The sequence below is a fragment of the Elephas maximus genome, chromosome 22 (assembly GCF_024166365.1).
Source record: "Elephas maximus indicus isolate mEleMax1 chromosome 22, mEleMax1 primary haplotype, whole genome shotgun sequence".
In the NCBI taxonomy this organism is placed as follows: Eukaryota; Metazoa; Chordata; class Mammalia; order Proboscidea; family Elephantidae; genus Elephas; species Elephas maximus.
The window spans coordinates 67,025,001-67,047,167 of record NC_064840.1 but is presented as its reverse complement, the minus strand read 5'-3'; the positions used below and the strand labels follow the sequence as shown (position 1 = coordinate 67,047,167).

Here is a 22,167-nt window from a genome sequence, read left to right as displayed (position 1 = left end):
TTCAGAGGGGTTATTTTTTCACTAATAACCAAAACTTATCATTTCAAAAGAGTCCCAGCATATAGAACAAGCCAGTGGAGAGACGGATACTGGCTGATCTTGTCCAGTAGGCACGGGCCTCTCCCTAGCACGCCTGTCCCTCAAAGCCCAGGAGGCTCAAATCTGTGCCCTAGGACAATCTAAACGCCACGGATCAAACTGTGAATTTCAAAAGGGAAAAGCAAACGGTCTGCTTTGGGGTCTGCAAAGGGGACAGTCCTGTGAAGATACTGAAGATATCCTTCAGTTTAGAGCTTTTTTTTTTTAAACATATTTTAATATTTAAGAACAAAAATGAGGTGCAGGAATGGAAGTTGCCTGGTTTTCTGTAGCGTGCCTGTGAGAGATATATATCTGTCCCTAAAATGTGGCTGTCTGCTCTGAAGCATGGAGCTGCCAGCTTGTCTCTGAGGGTTACTGGGTGTCAGAATCTGCCTGCGACTGGGTCGGTGCCAGCATGTCCATCGGCCCCAACTGCTGAAACAGCGGTAATGAAATCTGCGACTGCCAACTGCCACCTGACGCAGCCAGAAGGAAAGTGGCTCCAGTCACTTCTGTGCTTTCTCTCAGAGTTTTACGGTTAACCTGAGAAATGCTTTCAGGTTGTCAGCCACTTTTGCTCTTCTCTTGCTCTTTTTATTATCACATCCTATACAAGAAGAGAAAGGGTTAAAAAAAAAAAGGAAGGGGGGTTTGGGGGCTAGGTCTAAAGCAAGAGAATTTCCAGTCCTGACTCAACCACTCTGAACACCAAACATTATGAGGCTCACTAAAGTCTTTGCCCTTATAACAAACTAACTCTAACAAATCTCAGTTGCTTTATTTTTTAGCTGGGAAGATTGAAAATCGAGTAATATTTGTAAAATAGTATTTCATAAATGTTGCCTTGACCCAGGTTTGAGGCTCGGGCTCTCACGTCCAAGCCACCACTCACTGTCCTAATAGCCCCATGGCCAGATACCAATGACTAAGGACAGGTCTTGTGCCCCAGAGCCTACAGAATTACTTAAGCCCTCGAAACCTAGCTAACCCCACACTGCTTGCCATACATAAGCCGTATCCTACAATTCCAGCTTTTGTTACCCTGTCTCCTGGTGCAAGCCCCCCGTGTGCCCCATATCACGTTGAGCTGTGAACACCAGGGACCATGAGTATAACAAATCTTTAAACGTTTCCAGCCACCTTCTCTTGATTTGCCTTCAACCTTAGCATACTTCAAACATGACTCTCAGATCCAGTTAAAACAATATGGAAATGTAATATTTTCGAGGAAGAAAATGAGTATCTTATGGCTGTAAGAAATATTAATGTCTTTGCATAATTAGCAATCTCCCCAAAAGGGATCTTGATAAATCCAAAAAGCGTAGGAATTGGCTCGTTTATTAACAACTGTCCTCAGTGTCTTTGTGCTCAGCTATCCACTGAGACAAAATGTCTTTGTTAAGAAAATTATCATTGTTGTTAGTTGACATCAAGTCAATTCTGACTCAGGTTCACCCCACGTGTGCAGAGGAGAACTGCTCCATAGGGTTTTCATGGTTGTGGCCTTTCAGAAGCAAAGCACCAGGCCTTTCTTCCAAGGCATCTCCGGGTGGGTCTGAACCACCAACATGTCAGCTGGTAGTCGAGCACTTAACCATTGGCAACATGCAGGGACATAATTAAATGATTATTTATATCAAATTATAACCTGCACATGCCTTTAAATGTGGAACTGTACTAAAAAGTTAATGACACAGGTCGTGCCCCCTCCCCCATTTCCACACGCCAGAGGTCACCACTTCCAATTCTTTCAGGTGTTTCTTCTGCATTTACTTCAAAAATATCTAAATAACCTGCTCACCATGCTATTTCTTGGTTTTTCTCATTTTAGATAGTATCTATTTTCTTGATGTTATGGAAGATGTGGGTTTAACCCTCCTATATCACCCTTTCCCCATACATTTTTGTCCCCCTCATCCATTTTTGATTATGTCTATATTCAGCATTTTCATTATTACAACTACAATATTGTTTATTGCTGAGCCAGGCCAATGCATTATGGTTACACTTCCTCTCTTGGAAATTTGTTTTGTTTTCAAATCTCTGACTAACTCTTCCCACACCTTTCAAAAAAGCTCTGCAAAATAGTTCTCAAGTTGACAGATACCTCGACTCTGCCCCAGAGATTCTGAATGAGTAATTTTGGCATGAGGCCCAGGGAGTCAGAATTTTTTTTTTTAATCTATGATCTTAAGATGAAGTAGGTTTGGGAACCACTTATCTAGAGCAAAACAGCTGACCTCATTAACTCTTAAGTTGCAGAATCCTAACTGACAGAGAATTAGGGTTCAGCTCTTCACCATTCCAACATTATTTGCAGGAACTTCCTGGAGATGGAAATGAATTTGACACAAATTGGAGGAATTACATGGTCAAGAAACTCCTCACGACTTCCATTAAAAGGGCCAAAGTTTTGGCTAAGGTTTTATTTTTTCACTTTCTCACTAAGTATCATGACACCTGAGCGGATACTGTTTGCATCTGCTTCTTGTTACACATGTACAGAGAGATCAGATGCCTCTATTCTCAGGACAGCCATTTCCTCCTGTTATTAACCTTGGCTGCCAGCTCTTATCTGGTTCAAGTGATAATCACAACCAACTGATATGATGAAGGCCACAACACAACTGTCCCCAGGATGGCCACAACGCCTTTCTGCAGCACACTGCCGGGTGTGTGGCATCCAGGCTTTGGGTGGCAGGCAGCTGCGTGCATTTTCTTTCTCCTTTTTACAAGACCTCGAGAGTCGGTTGCACATCCTCGGCTCCGTTCTTTGTCAGACAAATCATGAATAAACATAGGTTTGGAGTTAAAGATGGCAGATTGACTGTCCACTAAAATGACAGTGAAGAGTTTTTTGTTTTTTGTTTTTTTTTTAAGGGCATAGCTCCCCAAGCACAAAGAGAATAAAACAGCAATCAGTATGGGAAGCATACTGATGGGATAACTGACTTAGCCAACTCAAGAGACATAAATCCAAAGCCCACAGTGGGGAAGGCCAAGGGGAAGTTTAACTTACTCACCAAAACAAAAACCAAACCCTTTGCCGTCGAGTCAGTTCTGACTCATAGCCCCCATAAGACAGAGCAGAGCTGCCCCACAGGGTTTCCAAGGAGCAGCTGGTGGATTCAAACTGCCAACCTTTTGGTTAGCAGCCAAGCTCTTAGCCACTGAGCCACCAGGGCTCCTTTCATAGAATACGTAATATTTTATGACAGCATTGGTATATAGACAATATCATATATTTAAACATTTTACTTGACCTAAAAGTTCATTTTTCTCCTGATTTTAAAAGAAAACATTTTTGTAGGCCTGTAGAATTATTGCAGACTGGTGGCACTGTGCCTACTATGCCTAAAAGACCCAGTGTTCCTGGAAAAATCAAGATAAAAATACCAACTTCTGCTTTCCTCCCCAACTCTATGTCAGAATCAGGTCCAGTTCACTTATTCATTCATTCATCCCATGATATTCACTGAAAAGTGCTAAATGCCAGGCGTTGTTCTAAGTCCTGGGCCTACAGCAGTGAACCAAGTCCCCGGTCTTCCCATATTTAGATACCAGTGTGGGGAGACAACTGATAAACTAGTCAACAAATGACTAAGAGAATTTCAGGTGATGATAACTGCTATGAAAAAAATAATAATAAAGTAAGATTGACAGATTGAATTTGGCCCCAGAAAGGTAAGCTGAAGTCTTAACCCCACTACCTGTGAACGTGACCTTGTTTGGAAACAGGGTCTTTGAGGATGTTATCTGTTAACGTGAGGTCATCCTGGCGTAGGGTGGGTCCCAATTCAATAGGAGTGGTGTCTTAATAAAAAAGAGATACAGGCACACACAGACGGAAGACACCCATGTGAAGATAGGGGCGGAGATTAGCGTGATGCACCTAGAAAGCAAGGAACACCAAGCATCGCTGGCCGTCACCAGAAACTGGGAGAGAGGCTTCGAACAGATGCTCCCTCAGAGCGTTCTGAAGCTGTCAACACACCAGATACCCTGACTTCAGATTCCTAGCCTCCAGAACTGTGAGACAATAAATTTCTGTCCTGATAAGCCCTCGCTTTGTTACAGCAGCTCTAGAAAACAAATACAGCAGTTAAGGGTTTGTGCCGTCAGAGAATGGTGTGGGTTTTTAGTTTAGAAAGATGAAGAAAGAAGCCTGAGAAAACGTCGCCTGGGCAAGAGCTCTGACTGGTGTGAGGAACAAGCCAGGGGACAACGGCAAGCGTGATGGCTCTGAGGCTGGAATAAGCGTTCCACGTTCGAGGGGCAAGGGAGGATGACGGACAGATGTACCTGAAGGACAGCGTTTGGGCAAACAAGGCAGAGTTCTGTAGGCAGCAGTAATGACTTGGAATTTTAACACGATGGGAAGTCACTGGAGGAGTCTGAGCAGAGTTTTGGGACTGGATTTACCTTCTGTAAACAGTCTGTAAAGAATTATACAAACAATGATTTGTTTCAGTAACAATGAAATATCCCTTTTTATTAAAAGGAGATTGATTACAGCAAAGGAATATAGACGTGTGTGTGTGTGTGTGTGTGTGTGTGTGTGTATAAAAGCAAAATGTTTGGAGCCCTGGTGGCGCAGTGGTTAAGTTCCTGGCTGCTAACCAAAAGGTGGGCAGTTCAAATCCATCAGCCGCTTGGAAACCCTGTGGGACAGTTCTGCTCTGTCCTATAGGGTCACTATGAATCAGAACTGACTTGACAGCAATAGGAGTTTTTATATATGTGCATATATATTATAATATTATATATAAAATCTATCATACTGTTATGATCTTCCTTTTCATGTTCAACTTTTGTTACTGCTTAAACATTCCAATTACATCCATTTCTTTCCCGCCTCCCAGGTAAGTCTGAACAAATCGGACACGCTGTTAACAATTACCTTAACACGTTACCAGCTGCCGTTGAGTCAATTCTGACCGACTCATGGCAACCCTGCACGTGTCAGAGTAGCACTGTGCTCCACAGGGTTTTCAATGGTGGATTCGGATATAGATCACCAGGCCTTTCTTCCGAGGTTTCTCTGGGTGGATTTAAATTGCCAACCTTTCAGTTAACAGCCAACTCTTTAAGTGTTTACACCACCCAGGGTATCTTCGTTATCTAGTGCTGCTATAACAGAAATACTACAAGTGGATGGCTTTAACAAAGAGAAATTTATTTCTTCATAGTAAAGTAAGCTAAAAGTCCAAATTCATGGCATCAGCTCCGGGGGAAGGCTTTCTCTCTCTGTCAGCCTTCTCATCAATCTCATCAACCTTCCCCTGGACTAGGAACTTCGCCACACAGGGACTCCAGGTCCAAAGGATGTGCTCTGCTCCTGGCACTGCTTTCTTGGTGGTATGAGGTACCCCCCTCCCTGCTCCCTTCCCTTTCAACTCTTGTAAGATAAAAGGTGGTGCAGGCACACCCAGGGAAACTCCCTTTACATTGGAACAGGGATGTGACCTTAGTAAGGGTGTTACAATCCCATCCTAATCCTCTTTAAAATAAAATTACAGTCACAGAATGGAGGACAACCACACAATACTGGGAATCATGGCCCAACCAAATTGATACACATACTTTTGGGGGGACATAATTCAATCCATGACACAAGGACTCCATTGAATGCATGGGGCCTGTGATAACATCAGCCTCTGGAGAGAAAAACAAGCAAGGATGAGCACACAATGGTGGAGACCAGCAGAAATCTCTCCCCGAGAATGGTTCTTAGGGAAGTCACTCATGAAGTGACCCAACGCAACCACAACGCACAAAGGATGGCAGTATAAGCAAGTCTACCAATGTAGCTAGGAATCAACTGTGATATAATCGTGTCAAATTGAACTTGTTTGTTTTCTCTGCTTCTCCTGCACTGGGCAAGGGGCCTGGCAAATGGTGACTCCACAGGGACAGGGAATTAATGGATGTTGGAATGGAACTGATAAGGCAGACAGCAAGATACCAATGTGACTGTGACGCGGAAACCCCCACTGCCCCCACTGGCAGAACTTACAGACGGAATGGAGGGGAACCTACTCTCCCATTCTCGGTTCCTTAACAAGGAAACTTTAGAAAGGGGTGAGAGAGAAGAGTGCGAGAAAAGGTTTCTCTGGAGGGCACTGTGGGGCTGCTGAATTCCCTATTTCAAGGGTCCGACTTAGAGAACTTTAAATACGTTCCTGACAATTTAGAGACAATGAGGACTAGCACCTACCTCGTGCCTGAGGAAGCCAAGGAGGGTTGTGGGCCAGGGTCCGACTCCCCCCACCCCCCTCACCAGGAACATTTAGATGGTGAAGGAAGGGGGCCCTACCTGTAAGCTAGCCAGAGCTTCCCGCAGACAAATACGAGCACGTGGGTCCTGCTAAGAGAGTCCCAGGAGGGACAAAGAGGCCCTCGCGGAAAGAAGCCAGGTACGTTCTCCAGGGTGCCAGGAGCTGAGAAAGCTGCCCCACATGACTAACCAGAACAGAGATGCGGCTGCCGGGGAAGGAAAACAACAGAAGGAGTCCAGCAGGGAAACACCAAAGACCATGAAAATGCCCAGAAGAGAAAAAATACACTTGTCTTCTAGGCCCACCCAAAGCCACCAGCTTTAACCATCTGTCCGGTCCAAAAGAGATGAGGCCACTGGGCCAAGTAAGAAACGTCTTGTCTCCTTAATTCTCCTCATTGTGACTGTGGCTGGGCCAGAAAAGCATCTACTGAGGGAGGGAGAAGGGAAGCAAGGGGAGTGAATAAGGCAGCAAGACCCCAAAGCCCCTTCTCCACAGCAGCCTTCCAGTGTCAAACAGGTCCACACTGGGGAATGTAAAAAGATAAAATAGACGTGTTCAGAGTTAATTTGAAACTGTGTTTGGAACTTAAATTGGCCATAGCTGATGTCCAGATTCTTTTTCCCTTCCCTAAAAAAAAAAAAAAAAAATTTTTTTTTTTAGGAGTGAGCCCCAAAGCACAGCATCTGGAAGATCCAGAGTCTTCCATTAGCGGATAATTCAGCCCCTAAATAAGGTGTGTCTGGTATCATTTGTTCTAAACGTATTTATTTCATTACAGCTCTTCAAGAACTAAAAAAAACGAAAAAAACCCGCTGCTATAGAGTTGATTCCAGCTCATAGCGACCCTGTAGGACAGAGGAGAACTGCCCCATAGGGTTTCCAAGGAGCAGCTGATGGATTCGAACTGCCGACCTTTTGATTAGCAGCCGTAGCACTTAACGACTTTGCCAGCAGGGCTCCCTTCAAGAACTAATAATCCCTAATAAAAAAAAAAAAAAAAAAAACACTGCTGTGGAGTTGATTTAATACCGACTCATGGTGACCCATGTGTTCCAGAGTAGAACTGCTCCATAGAGTTTTCTTGGCCGTAATCTTTAAGGAAGCAGATTGCCAGGCGTTTCTTTTGCAGCACCGCTGAGTGGGTACAAACCGCCAACTTTTCAGTGAGTCATCGAGCGCAAACCATTTCTGTCACTCAGAGACTTCACAGAACGTGTATATAACATGTAGAGACCATTTATCACTCAGAAGACCTTTTCAACCAGAACACCTAATATGCCAGGTCACAGAATAAAAAAAAAATTTTTTTTTTTTTTCAGTCACAGAGTTTAGTTAAATGTTGACTTCTGTTGCTTTGCTCATAATAACTTCTGTGGCTGAGTCTCTCTATACACTCTCCTCTTGTGTCCAGATTTTCTTTTAAAAAAAAAAAAAAACCTCCTCACAGACAAAACAATATGTGCATTAACTGTTTAAGGAGAAGTTAGTTTGTTCTGTAAACCTTCATCTAAAGTACAATTTAAAAAAAAAAAAAACCTTCCTCACAACTCAAGTCCTTCAAGAAGCCTTCCTGAATGATGCTACCCAAGTCTGATTATTCTTTTACCTAAGTCCTCTCCAAGGTTAAAAATATAATTTAGACTATTTCCATTAGAACAGAGTTCTAGTTCCTACCACCCACATAAGCAACCTAGGATATGCCCCTTAACTGTGCCTTAGTTTCCTCTTTGTTAAAACAGATACAGTAAGTCCTACCTATGAGGCTGCTTGGAAACCCTGGTGGCGTAGTGGTTAAGTGCTACGGCTGCTAACCAAAGGGTTGGCAGTTCAAATCCGCCAGGCGCTCTTTGGAAACTCTATGGGGCAGTTCTACTCTGTCCTACAGGGTCGTTACGAGTCGGAATCGACTGGACAGCAGTGGGCTTGGCTTTCGGTTTGGGATCCTCACTCTCGCCAAGGGCACTAACCCCTGCTTTGCCAAGGACACTCTTCAAAAGAACTGTTTGAAAACACAGACTTACGTTGTGAAGTTGCTACGGTGACAGTTTCTACAACCGTTTCGTAAGTTTCTAACTTCAGTAACTCTATGGAGCATTGGTTTAAAGAAAAAAAAAAACTGATTTATTCACTTGTGACTGCTAGTTTCTGGTTCAGGGAATTGTTAACGTAGCTACATCCTTGCAGTTCTCAAACGGCTCAACCCAGACACCATTCATTAAAATCACTTGGGAAAGTTTCTATTACCTCCAGAAACGTGTATATATGAAGTTTATATTAAGTAAACGAATCATTTCTAGGAAGAAGAAAAAGAAAATGGGCTACAAAAGTATCAGACAAATCCGAAACTGTTCTGGTTTACAAAAGCTTCATGGTCCCATAATCTTTCACATCTGGTGTTCCCTTAATTAGGCCAGCTTTTGATTCCTCAATCAGTCTTTCTGCCTTTTCTTTCAATCCTGCGGCACCAGAGCCACCCTTGCAGTTTTAAGTGACCTACTTAATTAGAATGTGGAACCCTCAGACAGAAAAGTACATTGTCTTCTTTCTACTTTGCTCAACAGACCTTAGTAATGAGCTGAATTTCTAATTCAGTTTGTTGAAAACCAGAAACCCTTAGTGGCATAGTCGTTAAGTGAGAGCCAAAAGGTCGGCAGTTCAAATCTACTAGGCGCTCCTTGGAAACTCTGTGGGGCGGTTCTACTTTGTCCAATAGGGTCCCTACGAGTCAGAATCAGCTCGACGGCAGTGGGTTTGTTTGTTTGTTTGTTTTTCTGGTATACACCTTAAGCCACTCAGACACCAAATGCTGCTGTTCTTAGCTTCCGTCGAGTCAGACGCTGATTCGTGATGACCCCATGAGCAAGGGATAGGACCGTTGAGTTCCACAGGGTTTCAGTGGCTGATTTTGGGAAATGGATCAGCAGGACTTTCTTCCCAGAGCATCTTAGTCTAGAAGCTCCGCTGAAGCCTGTTCAGCATCATAGCTACATGAAAGCCTCCACTGACAAACTGGTGGTGGCTGAGCACGAGATGCACTGGCCAGGAATTGAACCAGGGTCTTCCACGTGGAAGGCGGGAACCACCTGAACTGAACCACTGAACCACTATTGCCCTTAAAAACCAAATATTCAGATTTAATTAAACTCATGAGTGGACATTCAAATACGGCATAGTCCAAAGAGCACTGGATCAGGTGTCAGGAAATATTTCTTTTTCCGAACTGTGCTGCTGACCTCTGTGTAATCTTGGCACCTCTCTTGACCTCTCTGAGCCTCAGTCTTCTCATCTGTACAAAGAGGAGGTTAGACTCTGAGGTCTTTTACCTCTCTCAGTCTCTATGAATATTTTCTGAGCACCTACTATGTACAAGAAACTGTGCTCAGTATGGGGGTGAGGAGGGAAAAAGACGAATTGATGTTGCCCTGACATCAAAAAATTTTATACTGTACTAGGGGAGAGACGACCATATAGCACAAGGCTCACTCAATTCCATAGTTATATTACCTTATTTATCTTCTTTATTCCTCAGGACTGGCATTGTGCCTGGCATATAGTAGAGGCTCAATTAAATGACATAAAAGAGATAGAAAATGCCCTATGGGCATTTAGAGAAGAGAGGTTACATCTGATTGAGGGGATCAGGAATGATTATTCGAGCTGGTTTTTAAAAGGCCATTCAACTTTCAGTGGCTCCCCAACACTATCTTTTAATTTGATACAAAACCTTAAGCCAGTGTTCAAGGTTCTTCATGTTCTGGTCCTAATATATCCTTCAATCCTTATCAAGGATTGGATTTACACAGATCAATGCTATGGCCAAACAATAAAAAAAAAAATCCTTACTATATCTCAGATATTACCCATGATTTTCTACCTCCATGTCCTATTTGTGCTGTTCCTCATACGGAGATGTCTTCCAATCCCAATATATTCCGATTCCATCATCCTTTAAGGCTCACTTCAAATTTCTCCTCCTTTATGAGGGAGGTTTTATGAAGCCTTTCCCGACTCCTCCAAACACGTGTGCTTTCTTCCTTCTTTAAACACCCGTAAGATTGTTTTACATTTTCTTATGGTATATATGATGTTGGAGTCCCTGGGTGGTACAAACGGCTAATAGGCTTGGCTGCTAACTGAAAGGTTGGAGGTTTGAGTCCACCTAGAGGTGCCTGGGAAGAAAGACCTGGCCATTTAGTTCTAGAAAATTAGCCATTGAAAACTCTGTGGAGCACAGTTCTACCCCGACACACATGGGGTCACCGTGAATCAGAATTAACTCACCAGCAACTGGTTATATATGACATTTAGCCCTGGATGATAGTTGGGTAATATCTTAGTCTCAGGATATTCTTTGATGTCAGAATGTGTATGATTCACCCACATTGCCAAACAAATGGTAGTTACTTGTAGATTCTTTTGACAAGACACATATAAAAAAGGATATTCTAGGACACAAATTGCGTAACAATGACACTGACTTAGGAACATTGGTGGCTTATGCCTGAAACGATGACTATTCCAGTTTCACTTCTGAACATAAAGTTCAGATGGTAGGGTCACAGAGGTTAAGCTTGGAAGGCGAGTTGGAGTCCGATCACAGAGAGCCTTGGAATAACGTGAGGTAATAAAAATGGCATACACCCGTTCTCAGTGGGAGTCACCGATGGTCTCAGAAGCTGGAGAGCAACCAGATCTGAGGTGTGGTTTATGAAGGTCAAACCAGAAGCATTCTGGTTGCCATATCAGTTTCCTAGGAATCTGGTTGGAAGTGAATCCATCCCTGAGACAGATTCTAAGTGTGCTGACAAAAAGAAGTATCTGAGCCTGTAGAGTAGTAAGTCCTAGAAAATTCACCCAGCTAAATATCGCCCTATAGACTTCCTGGCCAATGGACACTTGAGTCCCTATCTCAATAAAAAAAAAATAGGTCCACAGCAAGCCAGTCATTACTAAATTTTTCAAAAGAGAAGATTCTACATGTTTCCAGACAAGAGGAAGGGGGGTGGGAAAGCACGCTTCACACAAAGGATGGGGAATCAGAAGGGCTTTGTTTTCCTCAGCAGGAACCCAAGAAGTCAGAAGATGGGGGGAAATGCCTCTAAACATCTCAAAGAAAACAATGTCTAATGTAAAATTCTATACGAAGCCAAAGTATCGATCAAGTTTCACACATGCAAAGTCTCTAAACTCGTACCTTCCATGAGCCTTTCCCAGGAAATACCAAAGTAAAGACAGAAATCAAGAAAGAGGAAAACAAGGTATAAAAAAAAAAACACCACTAGTGGACTATAATCCCTTATCCAAAACCCTAGAACTAGATGTGTTTCAGACTTCAGAACTTTTTGGATTTTAAAAAGGCATTATGATACATACAGTACCATATATTACATTATATCTTCAGTAGGATCCAAAATCAAATGACATTCACAATAAGTGCTTGGTGCCTTTCAGGTTGTCATTCTCCTTTCAAGACAAATGAGCTTCCCGTCTGGCCCTGTACAAACAGCCTCTCCTCCTCAAACCTATCCTGATTCACTTTCAAGGGCAGAGCTGACAACCAAGTCCATGAGGACATCACAGCCCTCAGGGGCAACTCAGCCAGGGTCTGCACTTCATTAGGTCTGGATTTATAGGTACCTGGGATTTCTCTGGCTCCTTACCTATACCAGGGCACTAGTGCTCCCTGTTCTGTAGCCCAAACCAACTAACGGGGCACATTTACTAATTCATTTCCTGCTGGGCCCACTTTATTCAATTTATTATTAGGTAGAATACTGAGAAGGACCCAGCTCTATATCCCAGTTTCCACTCTGCCTCTCCAAAGCCACCACTAGACAGAGATACACATACACACATACAAATATATATGTGTGTAAATACATACCAAGGAGCCTTGGTGGAGCAATGGTTAAGCATTCAGCAACAGTCCGAACCCACCAGTTGCTCCTCTGGAAAAAGATGTAGCAGTCTGCTTCGGTAAAGATTACAGCCTTGGAAACTGTCTTAGGCTGGGTTCTCTAAGAGAACCAAAACCAGTAAAATATGTCAGTATATATAACAAAACAAAAAACCCAGTGCTGTTGAGTCAATTCCGACTCATAGCAACCCTATAGGACAGAGTAGAACTGCCCCACAGGGTTTCCAAGGAGCATCTGGTGGATTCGAACTGCCGACCCTTTGGTTAGTAGCCGTAGCACTTAACCACTATGCCACCAGTATATCAGTATATAGAGAGAGATTTAAATCAAGGAAATGGCTCACATGGTTGTAGAGGCTAGAATATCCCAAGTTCATGGGTCAAGATAGAGGCTTCTCTTGATTCACATAACGGCAGGGGCTGGCAAGCCCAAAATCAGCAGGGCAGAGAGCAGGGCTCTTGCTCTCAGGCTGCAAACATCAATAAATCCCAAGATCGGCAGGCAAGACCGAAGGTAAGCTGCCAGATCAAGTCCCAAATACCTGAGATCAGATGAACAGGAGCCAACTGCAAGATCCAGATTGAGCAAAAGCCCACAGCCTTGCCAGAATGTCCACTTACATTCGATGCAAGCCACAGGCCCAAGGAAAATCCCTTTCCAACAACTGGCTCCTCACAGCAGATCCCATCATGGAGGTGATCCCATTATATCAAATCTCATCATGGAAGTGACCACACCATCATAAAACTGCCAAACCACTGAGAATCATGGCCCAACCAAGTAGACACACAACCTTAACCATCACAGAAACCTGAGGGAGCAGTTCTACTCTGTCCTACAGGATCACTGCGAGTCGGAATTGACTTGATGGCACGGGATTTTGGGTTTTGTTTATATATATATATATATATATATATATACACACAAACATATATACAGATAGTCCCTGCCTTCAGACAGGGTACCATTTGGACCACTCCTCTGTCGTAAGTCAGTTCTGACATAAGTTGATTTGACTCACAGTGACCCTATAGGGCAGAGTAGAACTGTCCCATAGGGTTTCCAAGGAGCAGCTGGTGGATTCGAACTCCCAGCATTTTGGTTAGCATCCAAACTCTTAACCATTGTGCCACTAGGGCCCGCAATTACAAACAATAAGATGTACAAAAAAAAAGACAGTCATAAGTGCAGCCCGTTGTAACTAGAGTATGTTTTAAGTCGGGGGCTACCTGTTTGTGTGTGTATATATATATATGGATATGTGTGTGTGTATACCACATATGTTATTGTTAGGTGCTGTGAAGTCAATTCTGACTCATAACAGCCCCATGTGACAGAGTAGAACTGTCCATTAGGGTTTTCTAGATGGTAACCGTTACATGAACAGATCACCAGGTCTTTCTTGCACAGGACTGCTGCACTGAGTGGGTTCAAAGTGCCAATGTTTCAGTTAGCAGCTGAGCACTTAACCATTGTGCCTTCAGGGCTCTTTCATACATATCTATTCTTACACACATACATATTCATATCCAACCCTAAAGCAGACTTCCTCTCATTGACTTCCTAACATAACTGATTAACCTTGCCTATATTTGGTCTCATTTGCTAATCTATATTTCCACCCCCACCACTCATCACCTAGGAGCCCCGTATTTCTAACTTTGCTGCTGGCGTCCTGCTAACTCCACCTACCCCTGGGTATGGTTGCCCTTCAATCCCAGTGTGATATATAACCATCCTCAAGAAGGGATAAATGCCAATTTGCTCCAGAAAGCTGATGCTAAAAAATCTTTTTTATTTTAATTTCTGGTTAATCTGACACTAATGAAATGCAGAACGTTGTGCTTTACTTACGTCCAACTAAACATCTGTTGTGGGAATCAAAATCTCCTGGCTATTATCACAAGTGACGTTCAGAATTGACGTCAACAGCATAATCAAGACCCAACTCACTATGTATCCAATGCAGTGAGCACAGCACCTAACTGTGAAAAGGTGAGAAAAAAATCTCTCTTCTCTCCATAAACACCAAGAGGCCCAGCCCACCACCTCTGTGTTCATCAGGTTCATTTATTTGATGTACTTACCAAATGCTCATGTCTTCTATGGAGCAAATACAAAGGAAATCAGGCCTGGCAGAGTGTTCTCAAGGGGAGCTCCACCAACTCTTCCTTGGGAGGTGTTATGGGTTGATTTGTGTCCTCCAAAAAGATACATTCAAGCCCTAACCTCCAGTACTTGTGACTGTGACCTTACCTGGAAATAGCGTGTCTGCAGATATTAGTGAAGGTGGCATGAATTCATACTGGATGAAGTAGGGTGGGCCCTAGTCCAGCATGACTGGTGTCCTTCCAAGATAAGGAGAAGAGACGTGGAGACAGACACAGAAGAAAGATGGTCACGTGAAGACAGGGGGAGAGACTGGAGTGACGCATCTGTAAGCCACGACACACCTGGGGCTACCAGAAACTGGAAGAGACGAGGAAGGATCTTTCCCAAGAGCAGCCCTGCTGACACCCTGAATTCTGACTTCTAGCCTCCAGAACTGTGAGAGGATAGATTTCTGTTGTTTAAACTACCCAGTGAGTGGTACTTTGTCACAGCAGCCCTGGGAAATGAACACAGGAGGAAAGCAGGAACTCAGCTTTGGAGTAAGATGACAGCAAGCAAAGGGAGGAAGGCCAAAGCCTTACTCACCATAGAAAAGGAACGCCTTGGTCATGTGGTGATGCAGGTACGTCCGGTTGATGGTGAAGAAGCAAGCATCTGCCCCACACTGGCCTAGCCTTCCCGTTTCCCCCGTCAGTGGGGACCACCAGAGCATAATGGGGTAGCTGTCAGTGTCAGATGTTTTTTTCCCATTCGGGGTCCATGCTTCTCTCTTAAGGAATGAGTAGAGATATTTAGGCACTCCCTCCACTTTTGGGTGTCCATTTTGCAAATTGGAATTCTTAAACTTCCTCCTTTCAAATTGTCCCAGCTCAACAACTACCTAAAAGAGAAGACAAATATTACCAGAGTAAGAATACTTCATTTCCTTTTCCACATCTTCCGTTCATCTTGATGATTTCGCTTCCACATTGGTCTCCTATTGTTGCTGTAACAAATTACCAAAAACTTAGTGGCTTCAAACAAGATACATTTAGTCTCCCACAGTTCTGTAAGTTAGAAGTGCAACACAGGTCTCACTGAGATAAAACCAAGGCACCAACAGGGCTACGTAATTTCCGAAAGCTCTAGGGGAGAATTCAGTTCCTTGCCGTTTCCAGCTTCTAGAGCCCACCTGCATTCCTTGGTCCCCTCCCTCCATCTTCAAAGAATACAACTTCGCATCCCTCTGACCCTTCTCCATCATCAGATCCCTCTGTGACCACAGCCGCAAAAGATTTTGGCTTTAAGGACTCATTTGATTCAGCTAAGCTACCTCGATAATTCAGGATACTCTCCCCATCTCAAGATCCATAACCTTAATCTCATCTGCAAAGTCCCTTTTGCCAATAAAGGAACATATTCCAGAGATAAGGACATGGGTATTTTGGGGAGGGTCATTAATCTTGCCTCCCAAATCCTCCAAGCATCTACCAACAAGGATGCTTAATAATTCTGCCAAACACTTAAAAGAGATGTATTTCTTCTCCATTTCATTAAAAAAACCCAGTGCCATCGAGTTGATTCCGACTCATAGCGACCCTATAGGACAGAGTAGAACTGCCCCATAGAGTTTCCAAGGAGCACCTGGTGGATTCGAACTGCCGACCCTTTGGTTAGCAGCCATAGCACTTAACCACTATGCCACCAGGGTTTCCTCTCCATTTCATAGGCACATATAATATTCAGAAATAGTTTTATCTTTTAAGGAAACCCATGATGAACAGGGTTATGACCAGACTATTACTAGAGATTGGAGCCCTGGTGGCACACTGGTTAAGAGCTCGGCTGCTAACCAAAAGGTTGGCAGTTTGAATCCACCAGCCGTTCCTTGGAAACCCTATGGGGCAGTTCTACTCTGTCCAATGGGGTCACTATGAGTTGCAGTCGACTCAACGGCAACTTTTTTTTTTCCCCTAGCGATTACACTCTGGAGAAACCAAAACCAAATTAAACCCATTGCCATCGAGTCAATTCCAACTTACAGCGACTCTAGGGAACATGAGTTATAAATCAACAACTGGTATCTTTTTAGAACAATTAAAGGAGTCATAACGTGGGTATACGTTATGCTTCTAATTCCATAGAATAGAGACAGTAAAGTATTATCTAACTCAAAAATTCCTTAGAGTCTATATGGCCAACATCATAGAACATGTGTACTGGGCTCTCACTTAAAACCACATTTTTTTATTTGTTTAGGATACTCAAAATCTGGGTCACTGGACAGCGAGGCGGACAGTAGCAGTCATCTGAAGGGTGGGGTGTGCGTAGAAAGAGAGTGCTGCCTTTATGTCAAACTGTAAGATAATATGTTGACAGGACATAATAAAAATATTAAGGAAAGCAGTGTAAAGAGGGGGCTGGTCTGTTTAATGTGTAACTGAAACTTCAGTAGTCACACTATAAGACAAACAAAGCAGCTAAAGAAATGCACATTTTAATGTATAAACTCCTCTATTGGTCAACCACAGGGACAGTCCCTGGGGTGGCCCTCTGGCCCCCTTCCAACAGCCAAGAGTGTTGCCTCATTTACGTGCTTGCGCCCCTAGAAAAAGGCCACTGACCGAGGATGAGGTCCACGGCGTCTGAGCTCCCCGGGAAGGGTATATAGCTTTCACTGGACTCTCAGAGTGGTCCCAGACCCAAAGAATATTAAGAACCACTAAGTGAAAGTCACATAGTACTCGAAAAGGAATAAGGAATTATATCCACTTTTTAAAATCACGTACAATATCATCTGTGATATCAAATTCAGCATTAGAACAGCAAAGCAATCTCTGAAAACTGAGGTCTAGCCCTTGACAACAGCTTTCTCGGCATTTTTATGATAGATATTCCCTAGCAGCTTGAAGGAATGGGTTGACTGGTAGCCACAAACTATCTTTTCATCTCACCTTCCTCTCCAATGTACAACCAACAACTTGAAAGAAAGGCTTCTGGGGAGCCATGGAATATAACTTCCAAGGTAAATGTCTGCTCTACATTTCTAATCAATGTCTACTTTGCAAGGTACCTGTCCACCTCCAAATAACAGACATGTTTCTGCCAAGCAGTTTTATAAAAAAATATTTTGCCACAGATATTGCTACCAGGTGGTAAGAAATATGGGGGATCGAGGAACATACTGAACAAAAGCAGAAGGATGAAATCAGCCAAAGCCAAAATCTGGAAATTTAAAAGGACAAAGGACCCAGTTCTTCAACAAATCCATGACATGGAATAAAGGGTGGGCAAAAAAAAAAAAATTGAGACTCACCAAATGATTACGACACGTAGGCTTCTTTCAATCCAGATTCAAACCAACCAATTATAAAATGGCCCTTTTGGGAAAACTGAGGAAAATTTAACTTGGCCTCGGAATGAGATGATATGGGGTAATTGTTGTTCATTTTGTTGGGCGTTACAATAATATTATGGTTATATTAAATCTTTAAAGCTCCTATCTGGTGGCGCTGTGATTAAGCATTTGGCTGCTAACCAAAAGGTTGGCGGTTCGAATCTACCAGCCGTCCCATGGAAACACTATGGGGCAGTTCTACTCTGTCCTATAGGGTCGCTATAGGGTTTTTTATCTGGTATAAAATCACACTAAAGTATATCCAGGTGAAATGACACGATGTCCGGGATTCGTTTTAAAATATTCCATGTGTATTCATGAATTATCTGTGCAATTAAAAGTAAGCAAAATTCAAACGTAAATAAAGATAAGTGTATCCCTCAAAAACTTAACAAACAGTATATACAAAATATAGTTAAATATAAGCAGGATAAAACCAGGTCTAAGCTGAAGAATTTTCCTCCAGAGAACTACAATGGTTACCTTAATTGGGGGTAAGCACAGTTTCATATTTTGATTGTAATTACTAAATTATTTCTATTACAGAATCCATAACAGGGTTTTTAAATTTATCCTTCTTTTACCTAACTCATGTGGCAAATTATTTCATCTGCCCAGCCTACAAACCAGTAAAAAAAGGAAAAGTCATGTATGCATAGGCATCTTTTTTTTTTTTTTTCATTTTTAGTGTTAAAAAAATAGAATTGCTGCACCTCTGAACAACGAATCAGTCAACGTACCAGCTAGGATTAGCAAATAGCCCAAAACACAACCTCGGTGGCAAAACTGAAAGTGACATCCAAGGAAGGTTTAACTCCAGTCATCATGCCACCTCTCTCATGCCCTGGAAGCCTGGAAATTACACAAATACCCAAAATGTGGCAATTCATTCTCACATCAAAAGCAAAGCCCAGAGCTTAGATACACGCATTCTTCATGACTGGACAAAGTGCCAAGGTGAGCGTCTAATAGGATCAAAGGCCTCTCATAACTTCGCATAGAAACAAACAGAAAACTCCAGTCGCCCCTGCACAAGTGGGGCTTGGATACCTCCGAGATGGAGGAGAGTCAAGGTGTTTCCTCTGACCAGGATCCGAATCTGGCAGCAGAAGAAGCGAAAGGCCAGATTGTCTGCCAACCTGCTTTTATAAGCACGACTTCCTTCAATCCTAATCAAGGAGAAGGGATATCCTATAGGGTAAAAAAGCCCAGACAACACCTTAGTGTCCACAGACCTTACAGCTGAACTACTCACATCCACAAATAATCTTTAAAAGTCCTTTTGATTTTGAGATGGGCAGCTAGTCCTTCGAAAAAAAAAAAAAACACCGTTGCTGTTGAGTTGATTCTGACTCACAGTGACCTTATAGGACAGGGCAGAACTGGCCCATACAGTTTCCAAGGAGTGGCTGGTGGATTCCAACTGCCAACCTTTTGATTAGCAGCCAAGCTCTTAACCACTATGCCACCAGGGCCTGGCTTGTATTTCAATGGGTACAAAATATACCTGAATTTATATCTATATTTTTGCTTTCACTGTGTAATTTTTACCTGATTTGAAATAAGCAAAAGAAATCCAGAATAAGCGGGAAGACTAAAGAATTGTTCATCTCCTTAATCCTAACATAGTCTTTGGTCTGGTAGCATACGTCAAGAATGACAAATTCATTAACGCGTATGTTTGTTCTCTGCACTTACCACAAGATACAGACTAATCTTGTTCTCAGAAAAGTTCTTGCTTTTTCAAGAATGCCACCTTTCTGATGTGACAACTTAGGAGACTTTGAGGAAGCCACCCAACTTCAACCCAAGACAGACAGACTGAAGGAATTGTACTTTTCTGTTCCTCTGGGATTCTAGGATCCTCTAGAATTCCTCTGAGATTCTACACGAGTGACAAACTGAGCCCCTATCTCACTGACTGGTTGCTGATTTATCTCACTAAACCTGTCTTATATGTTTAAAAAAAGAAAAGTACTTTCTCTGCCTTAGACAGTTAGAAAACCCAAGCTTCTGAGAGGTGAAGTAAAAAGCAAAGTACATGAAGTTGAGAGAACAGGGCGGGTGTGGGGAGGTGGCAAAGACCCAGGAATCAACACCACGCAACCTAAATGCTTGGTACCTGGAGTGTGACAAGGAGAAAAATCGTGGCTGTGATGCACAGGCAAGATGCCAAAAGCGTCCTCCTCCGAATGTACGCCATGCTGCCCTGCCCCGGATGACGGACAGAGGGCAAGCCTGGCTACCAGGTGTTCTGGCGTCGGCCCGTATCCTGAGACAACTTCACGTGGAGGAACCATCTGAGTGCCGATTTCCTCCACTGCCATTCCTGCTGGGACCTGGTCTCCATGAAGGATTGAATTCCGAGGTTCTGAGTGGGCCTGGCTGGGCATCTAGAGGGAACAGCATGCGGTCTTCTTTTAAGCTATCATCAGAGCAGCTTGAGGTTCTTGACGGCAGGAGGCATCAACACATTCTGTAACAAAGGAATAATCTTTTAGCCAGATTGCAGATTTAATAAATGTAGTCTTGTAGGATTATCATATAGAAACCCAAAACTTAAAAACTAAAAGATCATGTAATCCTAATGCCTTGCTCACAGATAAGGAAACCATGTTGAGACGTGAAATGACTTGCTCAAAGCCACACAGCACATTAGAGGAGAGTGCCAGGTATACAACCGGGTCCTGAGTCTACCAGTTGTTTCTACTTAATTTCCTCTGCCATCAGAATGCTGCATTCCATAAGCCGCTGTTTTACATGTAGTCACGTCTTTAGTCTTTGTTTTCAAAAGAGGGGAGATATAAGAGTGGAAATTACCAGGACTATCCACCCACTCCCATAATAATTGGAAGGCAAAGAAAAGGGGGGCTGGAGGGCTCAGGCCCTGATCAAAAATGGATAAAAATCAAATGGTCCCAACCCCCTACCTGAAAGAAAACCACTTCAGCCACAATGTAAGGAATTCTGATCACTGATTTGTGTGTTCAGTCTTTCATGACAAGTATATTAAAACAGTGTTTGTTGAACAGTGAGTCTCTGGAAGTTTCGAAATAAGATTTTCATCTGAAATGGGTGTGATGTTTTTGAAAACATTTTAAAAAATGAACTAAGTGTCCCCATACCAAAATCAAATGAAACCAGTTGCCTTGAAGTCAGTTCTGACTCATGGCAACCCATGAACCATGTGTTTCGGAGTGGAACTGTGCGCCATAGTTTTCATGGCTGTGACCTTCAGATGCAGATAGCCAGGCCTTTCTTCCAAGGCAACTCTGGATGCGTTCGAACCTCCAACCTTCCAGTTAGTAGCCCATCACTTAACTATTTGTGCCACCTAGGGAGTAGTGTCTCCACAGAGTGCCTTTTATCCCTAAGGTGAAATGTCTTGTGCAAATGGCACCATGGAATTCCGGGTGGGGCAAGAATCAGGATTCCAGAGGGAGGACACTGTTGCTGTACAGTACTCCAAAGACCTGATCCTAAATCTCCGTGTAGCTCTGGGATATACAATTAAAGATATAGTTAGAAATATAAAATTAAAATTAGAAATAACAAAAATGATGTGGAAGGCTAAAATCTTCACCACTCAAGATCTATCTTGATGTACTTCTAAGTCCATGATATTGTTTTTCCTCAGTGGCAAAATGACTCTTGATCTCAGAAACCACCAAAAGTACATTTTTCTTCTTTCATCCAAGGAATTCTCACAATCTACCACAGTTAAAAGAATAAGCTCCAAAGCCAGTTGGCTGGGATTCGAATCTCAACTTCCCAGCTGGCTGAACTTACCCTCTCCAGAATTCAACTTCCAAAATGTGCATAATAATAGCGCCCATATAAAGAGTGATTGCGAAAATTATATGAGGTAAGCCAAACCCTTATTTCAGGGCCTGACACATAATAAATGTTCAGGAAACTTTTGCTATTCTTAATTTTATTATTATTGTAATTCTTATTATCCCTTTAAGTGGAAAATAGTCATATTCATTTTAAAAAAATATACTGCTTTCCAATTAATATCAAAAAACCAAACCCACTGCTGTCGAGTCGATTTCCGACTCATAGCAACCCTATAGGACAGAGTAGAACTGCCCCGTTGAGTTTCCAAGGAGCACCTGGTGGATTCGAACTGCCGACCCTTTGGTTAGCAGCCGCAGCACTTAACCACTATGCCGCCAGGGTTTCCTTCCAATTAACAGGAATTTCAAAAGCAAAAATACTCACTTTGCCAAAGAAAGAAGGCTACTAATATTTATTGAGTGGCCTCTGGCATAGTGGTTAAGTGCTACGGCTGCTAACTAAAGGGTCAGCAGTTCGAATCTGCCAGGCGCTCCTTGGAAACTCTATGGGGCAGTTCTACTCTGTCCTATAGGGTCACTATGAGTTGGAATTGACTCGA

General features: G+C 42.9%; 1 protein-coding gene across 9 annotated transcripts in view; it reads right to left on the bottom strand.

Annotated features, from left to right (window-relative positions):
• The window catches only part of FUT10 (fucosyltransferase 10), a 317,556-nt gene extending 297,498 nt beyond the window's left edge, over positions 1-20,058 (bottom strand). For all 9 annotated transcript variants that reach the window (XR_007514954.1, XR_007514955.1, XM_049866547.1 and 6 more), the window contains exons 1-2: positions 19,891-20,058; positions 14,978-15,272 (exon numbers count right to left, since the gene is read on the bottom strand). Coding sequence is in view for 7 of the 9 variants with exons in the window: in XM_049866547.1 (XP_049722504.1) it covers positions 14,978-15,272; positions 19,891-19,971 (376 nt within the window). In the remaining 2 variants the exon portion in view is untranslated. The remainder of the gene's footprint in view (positions 1-14,977; positions 15,273-19,890) is intronic.
• Positions 20,059-22,167: the final 2,109 nt, after the last annotated feature.